At 42.0% G+C, this 14,773-nt stretch overlaps 1 protein-coding gene across 2 annotated transcripts in view; it reads right to left on the bottom strand.

Moving 5' to 3' along the window:
* Window positions 1-265: 265 nt before the first annotated feature.
* LOC100654440 (zinc finger protein 18-like) overlaps window positions 266-14,773 on the bottom strand; it is a 30,512-nt gene continuing 16,004 nt past the window's right edge. The window contains exons 5-6 of one of the 2 annotated variants that reach the window (XM_064271797.1): window positions 9,823-9,907; window positions 266-3,118 (exon numbers count right to left, since the gene is read on the bottom strand). In XM_064271797.1, the coding sequence (XP_064127867.1) occupies window positions 2,331-3,118; window positions 9,823-9,907 (873 nt within the window). In that variant the 3' untranslated portion in view covers window positions 266-2,330. The remainder of the gene's footprint in view (window positions 3,119-9,822; window positions 9,908-14,773) is intronic. The other variant, XM_023556470.2, reaches the window with a different exon arrangement.

Raw genomic sequence — 14,773 nt, forward strand, 5'->3', positions numbered from 1 at the left:
GGGCAGTGGCAGGTCATTAGCTCTCTAGCCATGGAAACATGGCAAAGGACAGAAGGAAGGGAAGCAGATGGTGTACAGAGCTAGGTGGAAAGGGTAAAGAAAGAAGATTAAAAAAAGGTGCAAGGTAGGAGGAGGTAGGGTGAAGCGGGAGGTGTGGGGTTTCATAATGAGGTTCCTGGCAGTGGGGACTGCAGGAATACGGGGGTTCTTGTTTCTACTCACCAAAACAGTGCAGGGTGGGAAAGCTTGTTTCTCTGGTTACCAGCTACTCTGTCTAGTCTTGGGTGCTCTGTAAAATTCCCTTCCCGTATTCACGGACCTCTGTCATTGCTGGCTGTGTTTCAAGGCCACGTTAGGCCATTTTAGTTGGCAGGGGACGTCCACTTCATATTTCTCCCCATTGTTTTTTGTCAGTTTCTTCTTCCATTTAGTATTTAATCTAGTTCTTTATTCCTTCATTTGATGCTTAGAGTTTCAGGACTGATGTTTATATCTGTTTTAGTTTTTTGGGTCTTTGCTTCAGAAGGAGAGGATAGTAAGTCTGTCTACAGTGCCATGTTGGCTCCGTCCTCTCCTCTAAAACTTTTAACCTATGTTTCCTAAGTTTTTTTCTATGGAAGAAATTTTCATTGGAAGCTCAAAGGGTTCCACGATTTTAATGATGTATAAAGAGCTCTATGGGTAGGCTTGTTTGGAAAGAAATGACTGGGAGGGCCCAATATTCCTTCTAGTGTCATTATGCCCTCATAACCCTACAGAGACTTATTTTTTAATCAATTACTATTTAGAGTAGTGGTTCTCAAACTTGGACAGGCATCAGAGCCCATGGAAGGTTTGTTAAAACAAAGATTGGTAGGGCCCAGCTCTGAAAATTTCTGATTCATTAAGTCTTTGGTTCAGTAAGTCTAACAAGTTGCAGATGCTGCTGGTCTGGGGCTCACACTTTGAGAAACCCTGATTTAAAGCATCAAAGTCTGCCATCCCACAAATCTTTGCTATGCAGAATACAGAATCCAATGCCAACTCCTCCGTATTTTTCCTACTGTCAGCCCGGGTTTCCTACACCCCATTATGTGGAGTCTTCTCCCTCATCTTCATGCAGTAAGGGAGTTGACAGATTTCTCTGGGACTCAGGGACTCTAACTTGAGGTTTGTTTCTCCTCTCCCATTAACCAGTAACTCACTTCCCACTGTTTGCCAACATCTTGGAGCTTCCACCATGTAAGTTAATCTGTTTTCAGGGAGATAGCTGTCTTGCTAATTAGCACCTTCCTTCTAGATCCTCACCCGAACAGTACAATACAGCCAGGCATGAAGACAACAAAATGAAGAGGAAGGGGAAGTCTCAGGATACACAAGCAAGAGGACACTTTTCAGCAAGCATCTTTGGAAGAATAGGTCATTTGTACAGGTTAGATATATCTGTTCGTAAACCTCTAGGCAGTACTATAAAATCAATCCTATTGATTTCTTAACACCTTCCAACAAAAGGAGGCAATAAAGATAATTTTAAAGCACAGAGCACTTTAGCAAAAATGATCATGTAAGTGGGATGTCAGGACAAAAAGGGGCAGCTTGAGGGGCACCAGCAGGTGGGCACCAAAGACAGACTGACCTGAGACACCACAGTGCCAAGCACTAGCCAAGCTCTCACAACCTGGTCTTTACGTTAGCACTATCATATCACTGTTCTGCTCTATTCTAAACTTAATAGGTCTGTATGGGTTCAACTAGGAGCTCAACTACAATTTGGGATCTTCCGTGAGAAAATGCATGTTGAGTGATAGTCAACACAGTCAACATTTCAGACACAAATGAGATCGGGAGTGACTCTACTAAGTTTATTTAAAACAAGGACACTTCAAGTTCATTTTTCACCTGTACATGAACCATCTGCTTCTCTATGTCTGCCTGCTCTTCTGTATCAGGAAGACATGTTCTGGAATCCTGGCTCTAAAGGGCTGATCAGAAGTTCTTCCCATGAACAGTAATTATAGTTGCTCTCTTAAACTCTTCCCAGATGACGCTTCTAAACGTCAATCTCCAAGTGACACTTTTTTCCCCAAGGGGTCCAAGAGAAGACTCTGAACAAGGCAATGAGCTGAAAGATGAAGACATTTCTTTCTCCTGATGCAGAAGCAAGAAATTAAGCTGGCATGGAATCCAGTCCAGGAGCCAAATCTATCCTCCAACTTCAAAACCATCTACAGGTTCTCCCATCTCCAATCCATGAAAACAGACCAGGGATATGAGATGCAATTCCTGCAGATGATTCCAAAAGCTATGTATTTTTAAATGGAGAGAGAGAAAAATGGGATAAAAGAGTCCTGCTATTGAAAGGGTTTCTTCCCCAAGTGGGATCTTTGATGTTTATCAAGGCTCGAGCTCCAGCTGAAACTTTTCCCACAGCGGGAGCATTTATAAGGTTTCTCTCCTGTGTGGACCCTCTGATGTCTATTAAAGTTTGACCTCTGAATGAAACTTTTCTCACAGATGAGACATTTATATGGTTTCTCTCCCGTGTGGATTTTCTCATGGTGGCGCAATCCAGAGAAGTCACTGAAGCCTTTCCCACAGTAATCGCACTTGCAAGGCTTCTCTCCTGTGTGGATTCTCTGATGCTTCACAAAGTCTGAACTCCGCAGAAAGGCTTTTTTGCAGGTATGACACTGAAAATACTTCTCTCCTGTGTGAGTTCTCTGGTGAAAAATAAGCTGAGAATTCCTGTAAAAAGTTTTTCCACACTCCCTGCAGGTAGGGAGCTTCTGGGCCATGGGGGCTCTCAGCTGACCTTTCTGGGGGGCCTCTGGCTTCTCCTCGAGCCACAGTAAAGACAGGTCTCCTGGGTGAGGATTTGGCAAATGTTGGCCTAGCTGTTTCCCAGAACTCCTTTCCTGAGGAGACAGCTGTTCCCCTCCCCCTGCTTCTTGGAGGTTTCCCTGTGCCTCAGGGAGATGCTCTCCTTCTCCAAAGCGACTTGGCTCATCCTCACTGAAGAAGCCACTTAGGGAAGCCTGAGGAGGGGCCTCTCCTAAGATATCATTGTAGGCATCTGGAGGTTCCTGGTTCCTATAGTTTTCCAAGTTTAGGTTCTCTTTGTCACTCTCCTGCCTATCTCCTGAAACAAGAAAAAAGAAAGATTTGGAACAGTTCTGTAAATTTTATGCCCTGTTTTCTAAGTCATATATGAAAAAAAGATGTATCATAAAACATGGATTCTTTTACTAAGAGGCCATCAGGGAGCAAAGAAAAGAAAATATCATCCAGCCTGAATCCCTGGCACTATACTTTGCATGCCCTGTGTTGAAGAATATGTGGTTCAGCTCTGCAGCTGAGGAGAATTTCTAAATAGCAAAACAGAGCTCATAGCGAACTTTTTTGACCTCTCTATAAATAAGCAGTATAGATTTTCTTAAAGCCCAGAAAAAAACAAGTATATTATGACAGTACTTAGTGGCACAGTATTTTAAGCATTCGGCTGCTAATAAAAAGGTCGGCAGTTAGAATCCAGCAGGCGCTCCTTGGAAACTCTATGGGCAGTTCTACTTTGTTCTATAGGATCACTATGAGTTGGAATCAACTTGAGGCAAAGGATTTTATTTAAAAAAAAAAAAAAAATTCTTATCTGATTATATATAAAAAAGAAATATCACTAAACACTTTTTGAAAAGAAAAAAAATACAAAAAAGAAAAAAGGAAGAAAAATATACAGAAGAAAATCAAAATCAACCTCAATCACACTACCCAGAGATAAAAATTATTAGCAAACATTTGCTTCCAGTCTTTTTTTAACCTATACATACACGTTCTTTTCCCCTACACAACAGATACCATGTTGTATATACAGTTCTATATCAAGCTTTGCATCATAACATTGTAAATTATGCCATTTATCGATTTTACATGGACTCTTCCAATCTCAAGTAATCCTAAAATTCATTAAGTGCAGTAACTGGTAATTTTACAATGGATTTACTGCAGTGTAGCTATAGTGTATAAGTGACTGCCTTTGTCTGTGCTTGAATCCAGCATCCACATATCCTTTGTTAACTCCTAGAGATAGCTAAAATTTTGTTTTTCTCATCGTAATTCAGGTTTCTGACTAACATCACTGAACACCGATGCATACTTTAGATTTTTATTTTACTGGTAGAACGCATTTTCATACTTTTATATATTCCTTTATTCTTGTAACCTAATGAAGCAACTTACCTTTTTCTTTCATGTACTGGTACCTTTGAACACCAAAATTACTTGCTCCAGAGCTAGACCTGAACTTGTTAACCAACAAATTCCTCTCAAATCAAAAACGCACTGTCTCTTGCCTTAAAAAAGTCTTTGTAAATACTTTTAAGGGCTGAATAATGGTCCATCATAGTAATGTACTACACATAAGCTGTTTAAGAATTCTCCTCCTGTAGAAAACTAAGTTATTTACTGTGTTTTAGTTATTATAAATAAATGCTGTAATAAGTAATTTTTGTTCTAAGTTTTCTCCTCATTTGTGAACAATATATTACGAAAGGTTCCTCCAAGTGGAATTAGGGTATCAGCATGCATGGATATTCAGGCTCTTGGTACCACCTACCACTTGCTGTTGAGTCTCTCTAACTCAGGATGCTCTGTATTTGTCAGAGTAAAGCTGTGCTCCATAGGATTGTCCATGGTTGATTTTTTCAGAATTAGATCTCTAGGTCTTTCTTCCAAGGCACCTCTGGGTGGACTCAAGCCACCAACCTTTCAGTTAGCAGCCAAGTGTATTTACACTTCCCACCACCCAAGGACTAAAGCCCTTGATACCTATTGCCAAACCAACTTCCAGAGCAACTATGCCATATTCTGGCATAAGTGTTCAGTACTTAAGTATTGAGTGTTTTTAAATATTTGCCATTTGGATACATGAAAAATGTTTAATTGTTTTAAATTTTAATTCCTTAAAGGATGAAACTATTGTTCACATTTATGAGTTACTTTTCATGCTCCAAGGCTGCTGCTGTCCATTTCTCATTGGGCAAGTCATTTTTTTTTAATCAACTCAGATTAACTCTATATTAAAAAAAAATCATGAGCTCTCATATTTATGGAAAATGTGTTTGACCAATTTCTTTACGCTACCTTTGAGGTTATTTTTTATGCACAAAATTTAAGTTTTTTTTTTTCTTTTTAAATATAATCAAGTCTTAATATTTTCCTTAATGATTTCTTCCATTGCTTTTATATTTAAATATTCATTTTTATATTTAAATTTTATATATTAAATTTTCCCATTTGGACATCAGTTAAATATACACTCATTTTCTTCTTTACTTATATACTCATGCTTTATCTCTTTTTAATCTGCTTTCATCTTATTTTGGTATGTTGTTGTTGCTGGGTATCGTCGAATCAATTTCAACTCATAGTGACCCAGTGTGACAGACTAGAAATGTCCCACAGGGTCTTCTGGGATATAATCTTTACAGTAGCAGGTCACCAGGTCTTTCTCCCACAAAGGTGATGGGTGGGTTAGAAACAACTTCTTGGTGAGCAGCTGAGTACTTAACTGTTCCACCACCAGGCATCATTATTTCAGTATATTATATAAATAAAATCTAATCCAATTTGTCTTCCCAGTCCACGCTGCTCATTCGACACTGGCTCGCCCTACTAATTTGGGTCGCTTCCTCCTCCATCATATGTAAACTTCTTACATACACCAGCTTCTTTTCCTAGGCTCCCTTTTCTGCTCCATTGCTCAACGCATCAATTTTTACATCAGTATCACGTTATTTTAATGATCTGATCTTTATAATACAACCATCGACAACAAGTTGCTGTTGAGTCAATTCCAACCCATGGTGACCCCATGTGTGTCGTCACAGTAGAACTGTGCTCTATAGGGTTTCCAATGGCTAATTTTTCCATGGAAACCCTGGTGGCGCAGTGGTTAAGAGCAACAGCTGCTAGCCAAAAGGTCTGCAGTTCAAATCCACCAGGTGCTCCTTGAAAACTCTATGGGGCAGCTCTACTCTGTCATATACGGTCACCGTGAGTCCGAATCAACTCAATGGCAACGGGTCCAGGTAATTTTTCAAAAGTAGATCACCAGGGCTTTATTCTAGGGCACCCCTGGTAAATGCAAACCTCCAATCTTTTTCAGTTAGCAGTCAAACACTTAACTGTTGCACCACCCAGGGACCTGGTAATACAACAGATTCTTAACGTTTCCGGATTTAACATTCATAAACTTTCGCCATTTAAATCTTTTGTTTATCTATTCGTGCCTATTTTGAATTCTTACAGATAAACTGAAGGAACGTTTTCTCAAATACTAAAAAAATAAAGAAAACATTCATGGCGATTTTGATTAGCAGTATGAGTCTATGGCTTTTGAGGCTCACTCGCCTGCTGGCCTGCTCTAACTATGAGCTCTTCTTCTATGTGGTCAATCAAAACAGCACATGCGCTCTCTCCTGTGATTCTGACCCTTGATCCTAGTCCAGACCTGGCAGACTGGCTAATTACTGTATCTTTGAGAAAAGTCTTTTTCCATGTTAATCCTGATGCTTCTACACTCGTCCAGGATCTTGTTCCAGTGACCTGAACTCGTGCACCAGCCGCCCACAGGGTGCCTCTTCTCCCGGTGATTCCAGCCCATCCCGTATATGCTGCCAGGTTAATCTTCCTAAACCTTTTCCGAGTATTTTTTTCACTCTAAGAACCTGCAATGGCTTTTCCTTGCCTATCCAGGCAGGATGACCTTCTAGACTCTCCAGGGTCTGGGTCAAGGTAGGTGTTGTAGTTTATCTACCCCTGCTATAACAGAAATACCATAAGTGATTGACTTTAACAAACAGAAATTAATTCTCTCACAGTCTACAAGGGTAGATGTCTGAATTCAGGATTCCAGTTCCAGGACAAGGCTTTCTTTCTCTGTCTCTCTCTGCTCTGGAGGAAGGTCCCTGTCATCAATCTTCTCCTGATCAACGAGCTTCTCAGCTCAGGGATCCCAGGTCCAAAAAATGTGCTATTCTTTTTTTTTAATTTTTATTATTCTTTAAGTGAAAGTTTGCAAATCAAGTCAGCCTCACATAAAAAAAAAAAATTTATATACGCCTTGCTATATACTCCTGGAAACCCTGGTGGCGTAGTGGTTAAGCACTACAGCTGTTAACCAAACAGTCGGCAGTTCGAATCCGCCAGACGCTCCTTGGAAACTCTATGAAGCAGTTCTACTCTGTCCTATAGGGTCGCTATGAGTCGGAACAGACTCGATGGCACTGGGTGTGGTTTGGTTTTGGTTTATATACTCCTAGTTGCTCTCCCCCTAACGAGACAGCACGCTCCTTCCCTCCACCCTCTATTTCCACATCCATTCAGCCAGCTTCTGTCTGCCTCTGCCCTCTCATCTCGCCTTGGGACAGGAGCTGCCCACAAAGTCTCACGTGTCTACTTGATCCAAGAAGCTCACTCTTCACTGGATCATTTTCTATCCTATATTCCAGTCCAATCTCTGCCTGAAGAGTTGGGTTTGGGAATGGTTCCTATATTAGGCTAACGGAAGTTCTGGGGACCATGACCTCCGGGGTCCTTCTACTCTCAGTCAGAACATTAAGTCTGGTCTTCTTACAAGAATTTGAGGTTTCCATCTCACTGCTCTGCTGCTCCATCAGGAATTCACTATTGTCAGGGCAGTCATCAGTTATAGCCGGGAACCATCTACTTCTTCTGGTCTCAGGCTGATGTAGTCTCTGATTTATGTGGCCCTTTTGTCTAGTGGGCTCATGACAACCTTGAGTCTTTGGTGTCCTTCATTATCCTTTGCTCCACGTGGGTGGAGCCCAATTGATACATCTTAGATGGCTGCTTGCTGGTGTTTAAGACCCCAGACGCCACTCTATACTGGGATGCAGAATGTTTTCTTCATGGATTTTATTATGCCAATTAACCTAGATGTCCCCTGAAACCATGGTCCCCAAACCCCTACCCCTGCTATGGTGGCCTTCGAACCGTTTCGTTTATTCAGGAAACTTCTTTGCTTTTGGTTTAGTCCAGTTGTGCCGACCTCACCTGTATTGTGTGTTGTCTTTCCCTTCACATAAAATAGTTCTTGTCTACTAATTAGTGAATACCCCCTCTTCCCTCCCTCCCCACTCACATAACCATCAAATAATATTTTCTTCTCTGTTTAAACTATTTCTTGAGTTCTTATAATAGTGGTCTCATACAATATCTGTCCTCTTGCAACTGACTAATTTCACTCAGTGTAATGCCTTCCAGATTCCTCCATGTTATAAAATGTTTCACGGATTCATCGTTGTTCTTTATCAATGCACAGTATTCCATCGTGTGAATATACTATAATCTATTCAACCATTCATCCATTGATGGACACCTTGGTTGCTTCTGTCTTTTTGCTATTGTAAACAGTGTTGCAGTGAACACCAGTGTACATATATCTGGTCATGTAAAGGCGCTTATTTCTCCAGGATATATTCCAAGCAGTGGGATTGCTGGATCATAAGATAGTTCTATTTCTAGCTTTTTAAGGAAGCGCCAAATCGATTTCCAAAGTGGTTGTACCATTTTACAATTCCCACCAGCAGGGTATAAGCCTTCCAGTCTCTCCACAACCTCTCCAGCGTTTATTATTTTGTGTTTTTTGGATTACTGCCAGCCTTGCTGGAGTGAGATGGAATCTCATTGTAGTTTTGATTTGCATTTCTCTAATGGCTAATGATCCTGAGCATTTCCTCATTTATCTGTTAGGTACCTGAATGTCTTCTTTACTGAACTGCCTGTTCATATCCTTTGCCCATTTTTTTAACTGGGTTATTTTCTTTTTGTAGTTGAGTTCTTGCAGTATCAAGCAGATTTTAGAGATCAGACGCTGATCGGAAATGTCATAGCTAAAAACTTCTTCCCAGTCTGTAGGTAACTTTTTACTTTTTTGGTGAAGTCTTTGGATGAGCACAGGAGTTTGATTTTGAGGAGCTCCCAGTTATCTAGTTTCTCTTCTGGTGTTCATGCTTGTTAGCAATGTTTGTATACTGTGTATGCCACATATCAGGGCTCCTAGCTTTGTTCCTATTTTTTCTCCAATGATCTTTATTGTTTTAAATTTAATATTTAGGCCTTTCGTCCATTCTGAGTTAGTTTTTGTGCATGGTGTGAGGTATCGGTTTTGTTTCATTTTTTTGCAGATGGATATCCAGTTATGCCAGTACCATTTGTTAAACACATGGTCTTTTCCCCATTTAACTGACTTTGGGCCTTTGTCAAATATCAGCTGCTCATATCTGAAGGATGTGTGGGACTTGTCAGAGACTAGTACTCACAAAGTCACCGAGAAATACGTTGAGAATTAAAAAAAGGAGAGTCTGAGGAGGTTGAAGGAAGGCCATGCAAACCACCTGGAAAGCTGGGGCTTGGATTGTGACCAACTGCAAAAATGTCTGGCAAACGTAGTGTGTTTTAGTGGAAAGAACATGGACTCAAAGCCAGCTAGGCTGAGTTCCATCCTGACTCAGCACTTACAAGGGATATAACAGGCAGCCAGTGTCTCAATCTGACACTCTCATCGTCTTTTAATTGGGACTTTACCATCACCCATTTCACAGGACTGCTGTGGAGATTAGAGGAGTTGCTGTATGTAACACACCACGAGAGCCCTAGGCATCCAATGCAAGGAAGTTCTTACTACAACTCTGCCAGCTCCAACTCACCCCAGTTCCCAACTGTGTCACAAATGATTTCCTCACGCTGAGAACATCAGGTGGAATGTGTGTCTCTAAAAGAACACAGACACTGCCTAAGGGCTTCGCAGTCCCTCCATGTCCTCACCTCCTGAGACCATTTTCCCATAGGTCTCCAGCATGAGATCCCAGTAGTGTTCCTTTTGAGTAGAATCCAGGTGCCTCCACTGCTCCTGGAAAAAAATTCAAATTTGTGACCATAAACATGGCTCCAAACAAAGGGTTTGAACCCTACCTTCCCTGTCCATAGTAAAACTGAGAAGGAAGGAACGTGTCTTAGGATCCTGGGCATCAAAAGATTTGAAAAATCATGGAAGAGGGATTCAAGGGAAGAAGAGGCCAAGAGGAAAACAACAGTCCCTACTTTAATATTTTTTGCCCTGATTATAAAATGTTTAGATTTTAGATTTTGTGTGTCTGCGTTTTTAAATTGCATGCATTTAAGGGTAAATCCTTCCTCTTGAATGGAGAACACAGCAGGAGGCAGGAGCCTTTTCCACACTCTTCTTTTTTAACCCTCTGAAGTACTGATAGGAGCCTGATATTCCCAATATTTAACTGAAATCTGGAAATTCAAGGGGGAAAAGAAAGAAACAAAAAAGAAATTTGTTGAAAAGCAAGTGCAAATCAGCAAAAAGGAAGGAAGAATCAATGACAAAGTCAGCTGAGCTGTAAGCCTCACGGTGAAACAAAGACTGGTGGATTCAGAGAAAGAGCTGTACACCCTGAAATCCCCAATAATTCTGGTCTAACATTCAATCAGTGGATGTGTTCTCGGGAACAAGGTGTCCCTCAGTAATCCCCTAAAGGAAACTTCTTTTCCTAGGGAGCTAGGACTCAAAACAGGAAATACCAGCGGGCTAGAGTCTACTGGCATGAATCCAAATTTCAACCTCCCCACCAAGAAGCTAGTTCTGTAGATATTCACCTTCTCTAGCACAGAGATGAGCAGCACATTCTTTGGAGGGTCCCAGGTTCCAGCTCTACCACCTTCTAGCTGTGTGACCTTTAGCAACTTACTCAACTTTTCTGAGCCTTACCCTCACCTAGTAATAATCCCCAACAAAAAAAAAATTCAAGTTTAATAGAAATAATCCAAGTGTCACCTCTTTTATAGCACACTGTACTGCTCATTCATAGCCTTCATCACAGTTTATTATATATCTATGTAAAGATACACACACAATTAACCAATTAAGATTTGCCTTCACTAGCAGGTAAGCATCATGACAAATGGACTCTATCTGTCATTCTCTCCACTGTACTTCCCCAGTACCCAAGACCCCACCTAGGAGAAGAAGGCACTCATTTTGTCATCTGGGTGAAATAAAGCAGTTAGCAAGTAAGTCCTCCGTGGATGCTGCATACTATTATGGTTACTATAATATTCAGGCTATGGGGTGATCAGTCTCTCAGACTCACCCCAGGGGACTACAGAGGGAATTCAGGGATTCTATCCACGTCCAGGCAACACAGATGGCCATGCATTACTGTCCCTGCCAGACTACAGCCCAAAGGCATGACAGAGGTATTTTGAAGTCACCTTCCTGTCACACACTGTCACACTGAGGGATGCCATTCTCTGTCCTACATCAAGTCGGCCTCTACAACATCAGCGGACAGTGGAGAATGGATAAAAGACAAATGGAGATACCAAAAAGTCTTTAATTAGCAGACAATAAGCACAAGAAAAGGAGGGAAGGGGCTGAATGTTTTAATGTGGAAAGGAAAGGAAGCAAAAAAAATTACCTCAATGTATTTAACTATTAACTATAGAAAAAACCAAACCCATCACCAATGAGTCGATTCCGACTCATGGTGACCGTTTGCGTCACAGCACAGAACTGTTCCTGGTGGCCACGTCATGGCACTGAACTGTTATTGGTGGTCACGCGTGTCACGGCGCGGAACTGTTCCTGGTGGCCGTGTGTGTCACTGCATGGAACCGTTCCCGGTGGCCACGCGTGTCAACGGCACGGAAGCGTTCCACAGGGTTTTCTTGGGCATAATGTTTACAGAAGCCGAATGCTTAGCCTTTCTCTGTGGCACTGCTGGATGTGCACAAAGCACCAACCGTTAGGTCACCAGCCGACTGTAAACCATTTGCACCACATATTTCTAATGTGAATTTTAATTTTTAATACAAAATATGAATTGGTAGCAGTGTACAGTTACTCTTCTGTGCCTGAAGCTACTTGAATGGCCCCTTGAAAACAACTGGCCTGAGTAAACACGGGTGAAGACAGGAATGGTCCATCGTCACAGTCTAAATATGAAGACCCTCGGTCAGCCTGGCAGAGAGCAGGATGGGAATCCAAGCAGAGACAATGATTAGTGCCTGCCTCCCTGGGCACAGGGTATTCCATGGGTACCAGACTGTCCCTGCCAAGAACAGGTGAGAACAAGGCAAAAATGATAGAGCCCCCCAAGATCCCCAAAGGCCTCAGTCAGGGCATTTGAAAACCAGAAAAGTCAATTCAGGGGTCTCTGAACGGTGTACCTCCAGCTTAAAGCCACAAACACACTCAAAGATCTGCCAAGAAGCTGGGAAGGCTGGAATAAGATCCCCTATATTTAGGGAAATTGACTCGACGGCACTGTGTTGTTTGTTATGAGATGGGATTGACTGAATATCAAGGGGTTTGGGTTTTTCTTGGTTTTGTATACAGGGGAGACACCAACTGCAGCCATCTTGTCGATTTCCATTTTTATAAGAGGAGGAAAACTTAACTTCCTATTCCTGAAATACAGCAGTGTGGGATGGAATGGGGAAGGTAACACCTTTTACTATGGAAATACCACCACCTCGAGGGTTTAAGAGGTATTACCACAACTGACTCAGTTATTTGTACTGTATCACATTCCCTTAAGTTTCAAAACAGAAGAATGTGAGTAGAACAATCAAGTCCGGGAGGCTCTAACTCAGTCGTGGTTTCTGATGAGGAAGCGCCACGTGTAGTGACGCGGCTTCACTACTCTGCGTTAGCCCTTAAATTCTTGATTTCTAGAAGAGATTAGAGGGAGTGGTCACCTGTGTCTTAAAATTACTGTCACTTAAAAAGGATTCCATTAAATACCAAGGTCCTTCTGATGCAACAAAAAATTGTTCTTAGCTTGGAGTACAGGGCCATTGGGATTGGGTCAGGGTGATTTTTGCTGGAGTTGAGTGGTTGTTAATCCATTATCTCACCTAAATGTAGGGAATAAATAGTTGTCTGTAAGGAATCAGGGCTGCTGGTTGAACGTTTTGAATCTCTTGAATTAACAAAGTCAGAACAGGTAACGGTTGAGGTGTCCACTCTCCTAGTTAAAAATGTGCTAATAATCGTATCTGCCTTTCATGGGCTGGTTACTCTGCACTTACTACAGAAGCAGCAATAATCATCCAAGTCTGGTTGAAACATTTCACAGAAGGCCCAAACCCTTTTCACCAAGCAACGTTCAGCTTAAGATTCTGGTTTCTGGGTACCCTGACAGCATAAACCTTCACCTATTGGCCTGTCTATCTTCTTCTGACTCAAGTACCTGACAATACAATTCCCAAAGAACAGTCCCCTAAAGGTTTGAAACAATGTCTTAGTTAAAGTGCGTTGCTGTGAGCTGGCACTGAATCGACGCCAGCTCATGGCAAGCTCGTGTACGACAGAATAAAACACTGCGTGGTCCAGCCTCATCCCCACAATCATCAGCACGTTCAGGTCCAGGCTGCTGACTGTCTGTTGTGCCAGTCCATCTCACTGAGGGTCTCTCAAGCTCTTGTTGGCCTCTACGTCATCAAACATAAAGTCCTCCTCTGATGACTGATCCCTTCTGATGACATGTCCAAAGCAAGTCAGTCATAAAACGTTCTGTTGTGAACCAAAAGGTTTTCACTGTCTAATTTTCGAGAGTAGACCATCAGGCCCTTCTTAGTCTGTAATTGTCTAGACGCTCTCCTGAAACCTGTCCACCATGGGTGACCCTGGTGGTATCTGAAATACCAGTGGCATAGCTTCCAGCTTCACAGCAACATGCAAAAGCCACCACCATACAACAAACTGACAGGTGGTGGTAAGATGGATGGGTTCCTGGAAAACTTTCATTTTTTCAAATACTACGTTTCAGAACCATCAACTACATAATCAAGACACACCTGCCCCAGAGACTTCTGTTTCCAGCCAAGAAAAAGTAAGAGGGTTTGGATTTACGTTCTCCTCAAACATAGAAAACAGTGGTTTTCAGACATTGCAGTGTGAAACAGTGATCCCTGAAAGTGGGAAAACAAATGCCCTAAAGCTGCCCCATCTGACTGCCTGGAAGTAAGTGTCCAGACAGCAGCTCAGGGTAAGGGAACCCGAGAGGAGCCCAGCGATCTCTCTATGTTGGGCAGAAGAGCTGAGTGTCTGAGGAGGTCAAGGTAGCTAGAATTAGCAGGGCAAAGACCAGAGAGGGGAGAGCTACACAGAGAAACAGCTCAGGAGATCGGCAGAGGGTCCCCTCAAGTATTCAGCTGAATACTGAGCACCACAAGTGTGTGAGGAAACTACTCAAGCCTAAGAAGCAGAGGGAACAATCCCAGAGCTCACACAGGGCTGGAAATACTTCATAGTGCCACCAGCCAGAGTAGAAAGATTTGTACATCAAGGAGCATCAGGTAGAATACTTAGAAGGGCATTGCCTCAGTAATAGGGAGAAATTAGCCCTAAAGAATTCTCTGATGCCATATAACAAACTGTGCCCAAGTAACTTAACTGCATCCCAAAGCGATGCTCAAGAATACTGATATGAATACAAAACTACCCAGTAACCAACAAGGTAAAATTCATAGATGCCTGACATTCAATCAGAGACTAAAGGACAAAGAAGCAGGAAAACACAGTTTCTAATGAGGAGGTTTATCAATCAATCATTCAAAACTGACAGAGGTGAGTTTGGTGAAGGAAAAGACAATGTACAGTATAAGGGATTTCAGCACAACTTGACAAAGGCAAAGTAATAGAAGCTTCCTAGAGACATACAAACACCTTGACGGATAGAGTTACCAGGGCTGAGGGCTGGGG

The sequence above is a fragment of the Loxodonta africana genome, chromosome 18, assembly GCF_030014295.1.
Source record: "Loxodonta africana isolate mLoxAfr1 chromosome 18, mLoxAfr1.hap2, whole genome shotgun sequence".
NCBI classification, from domain to species: domain Eukaryota; kingdom Metazoa; phylum Chordata; class Mammalia; order Proboscidea; family Elephantidae; genus Loxodonta; species Loxodonta africana.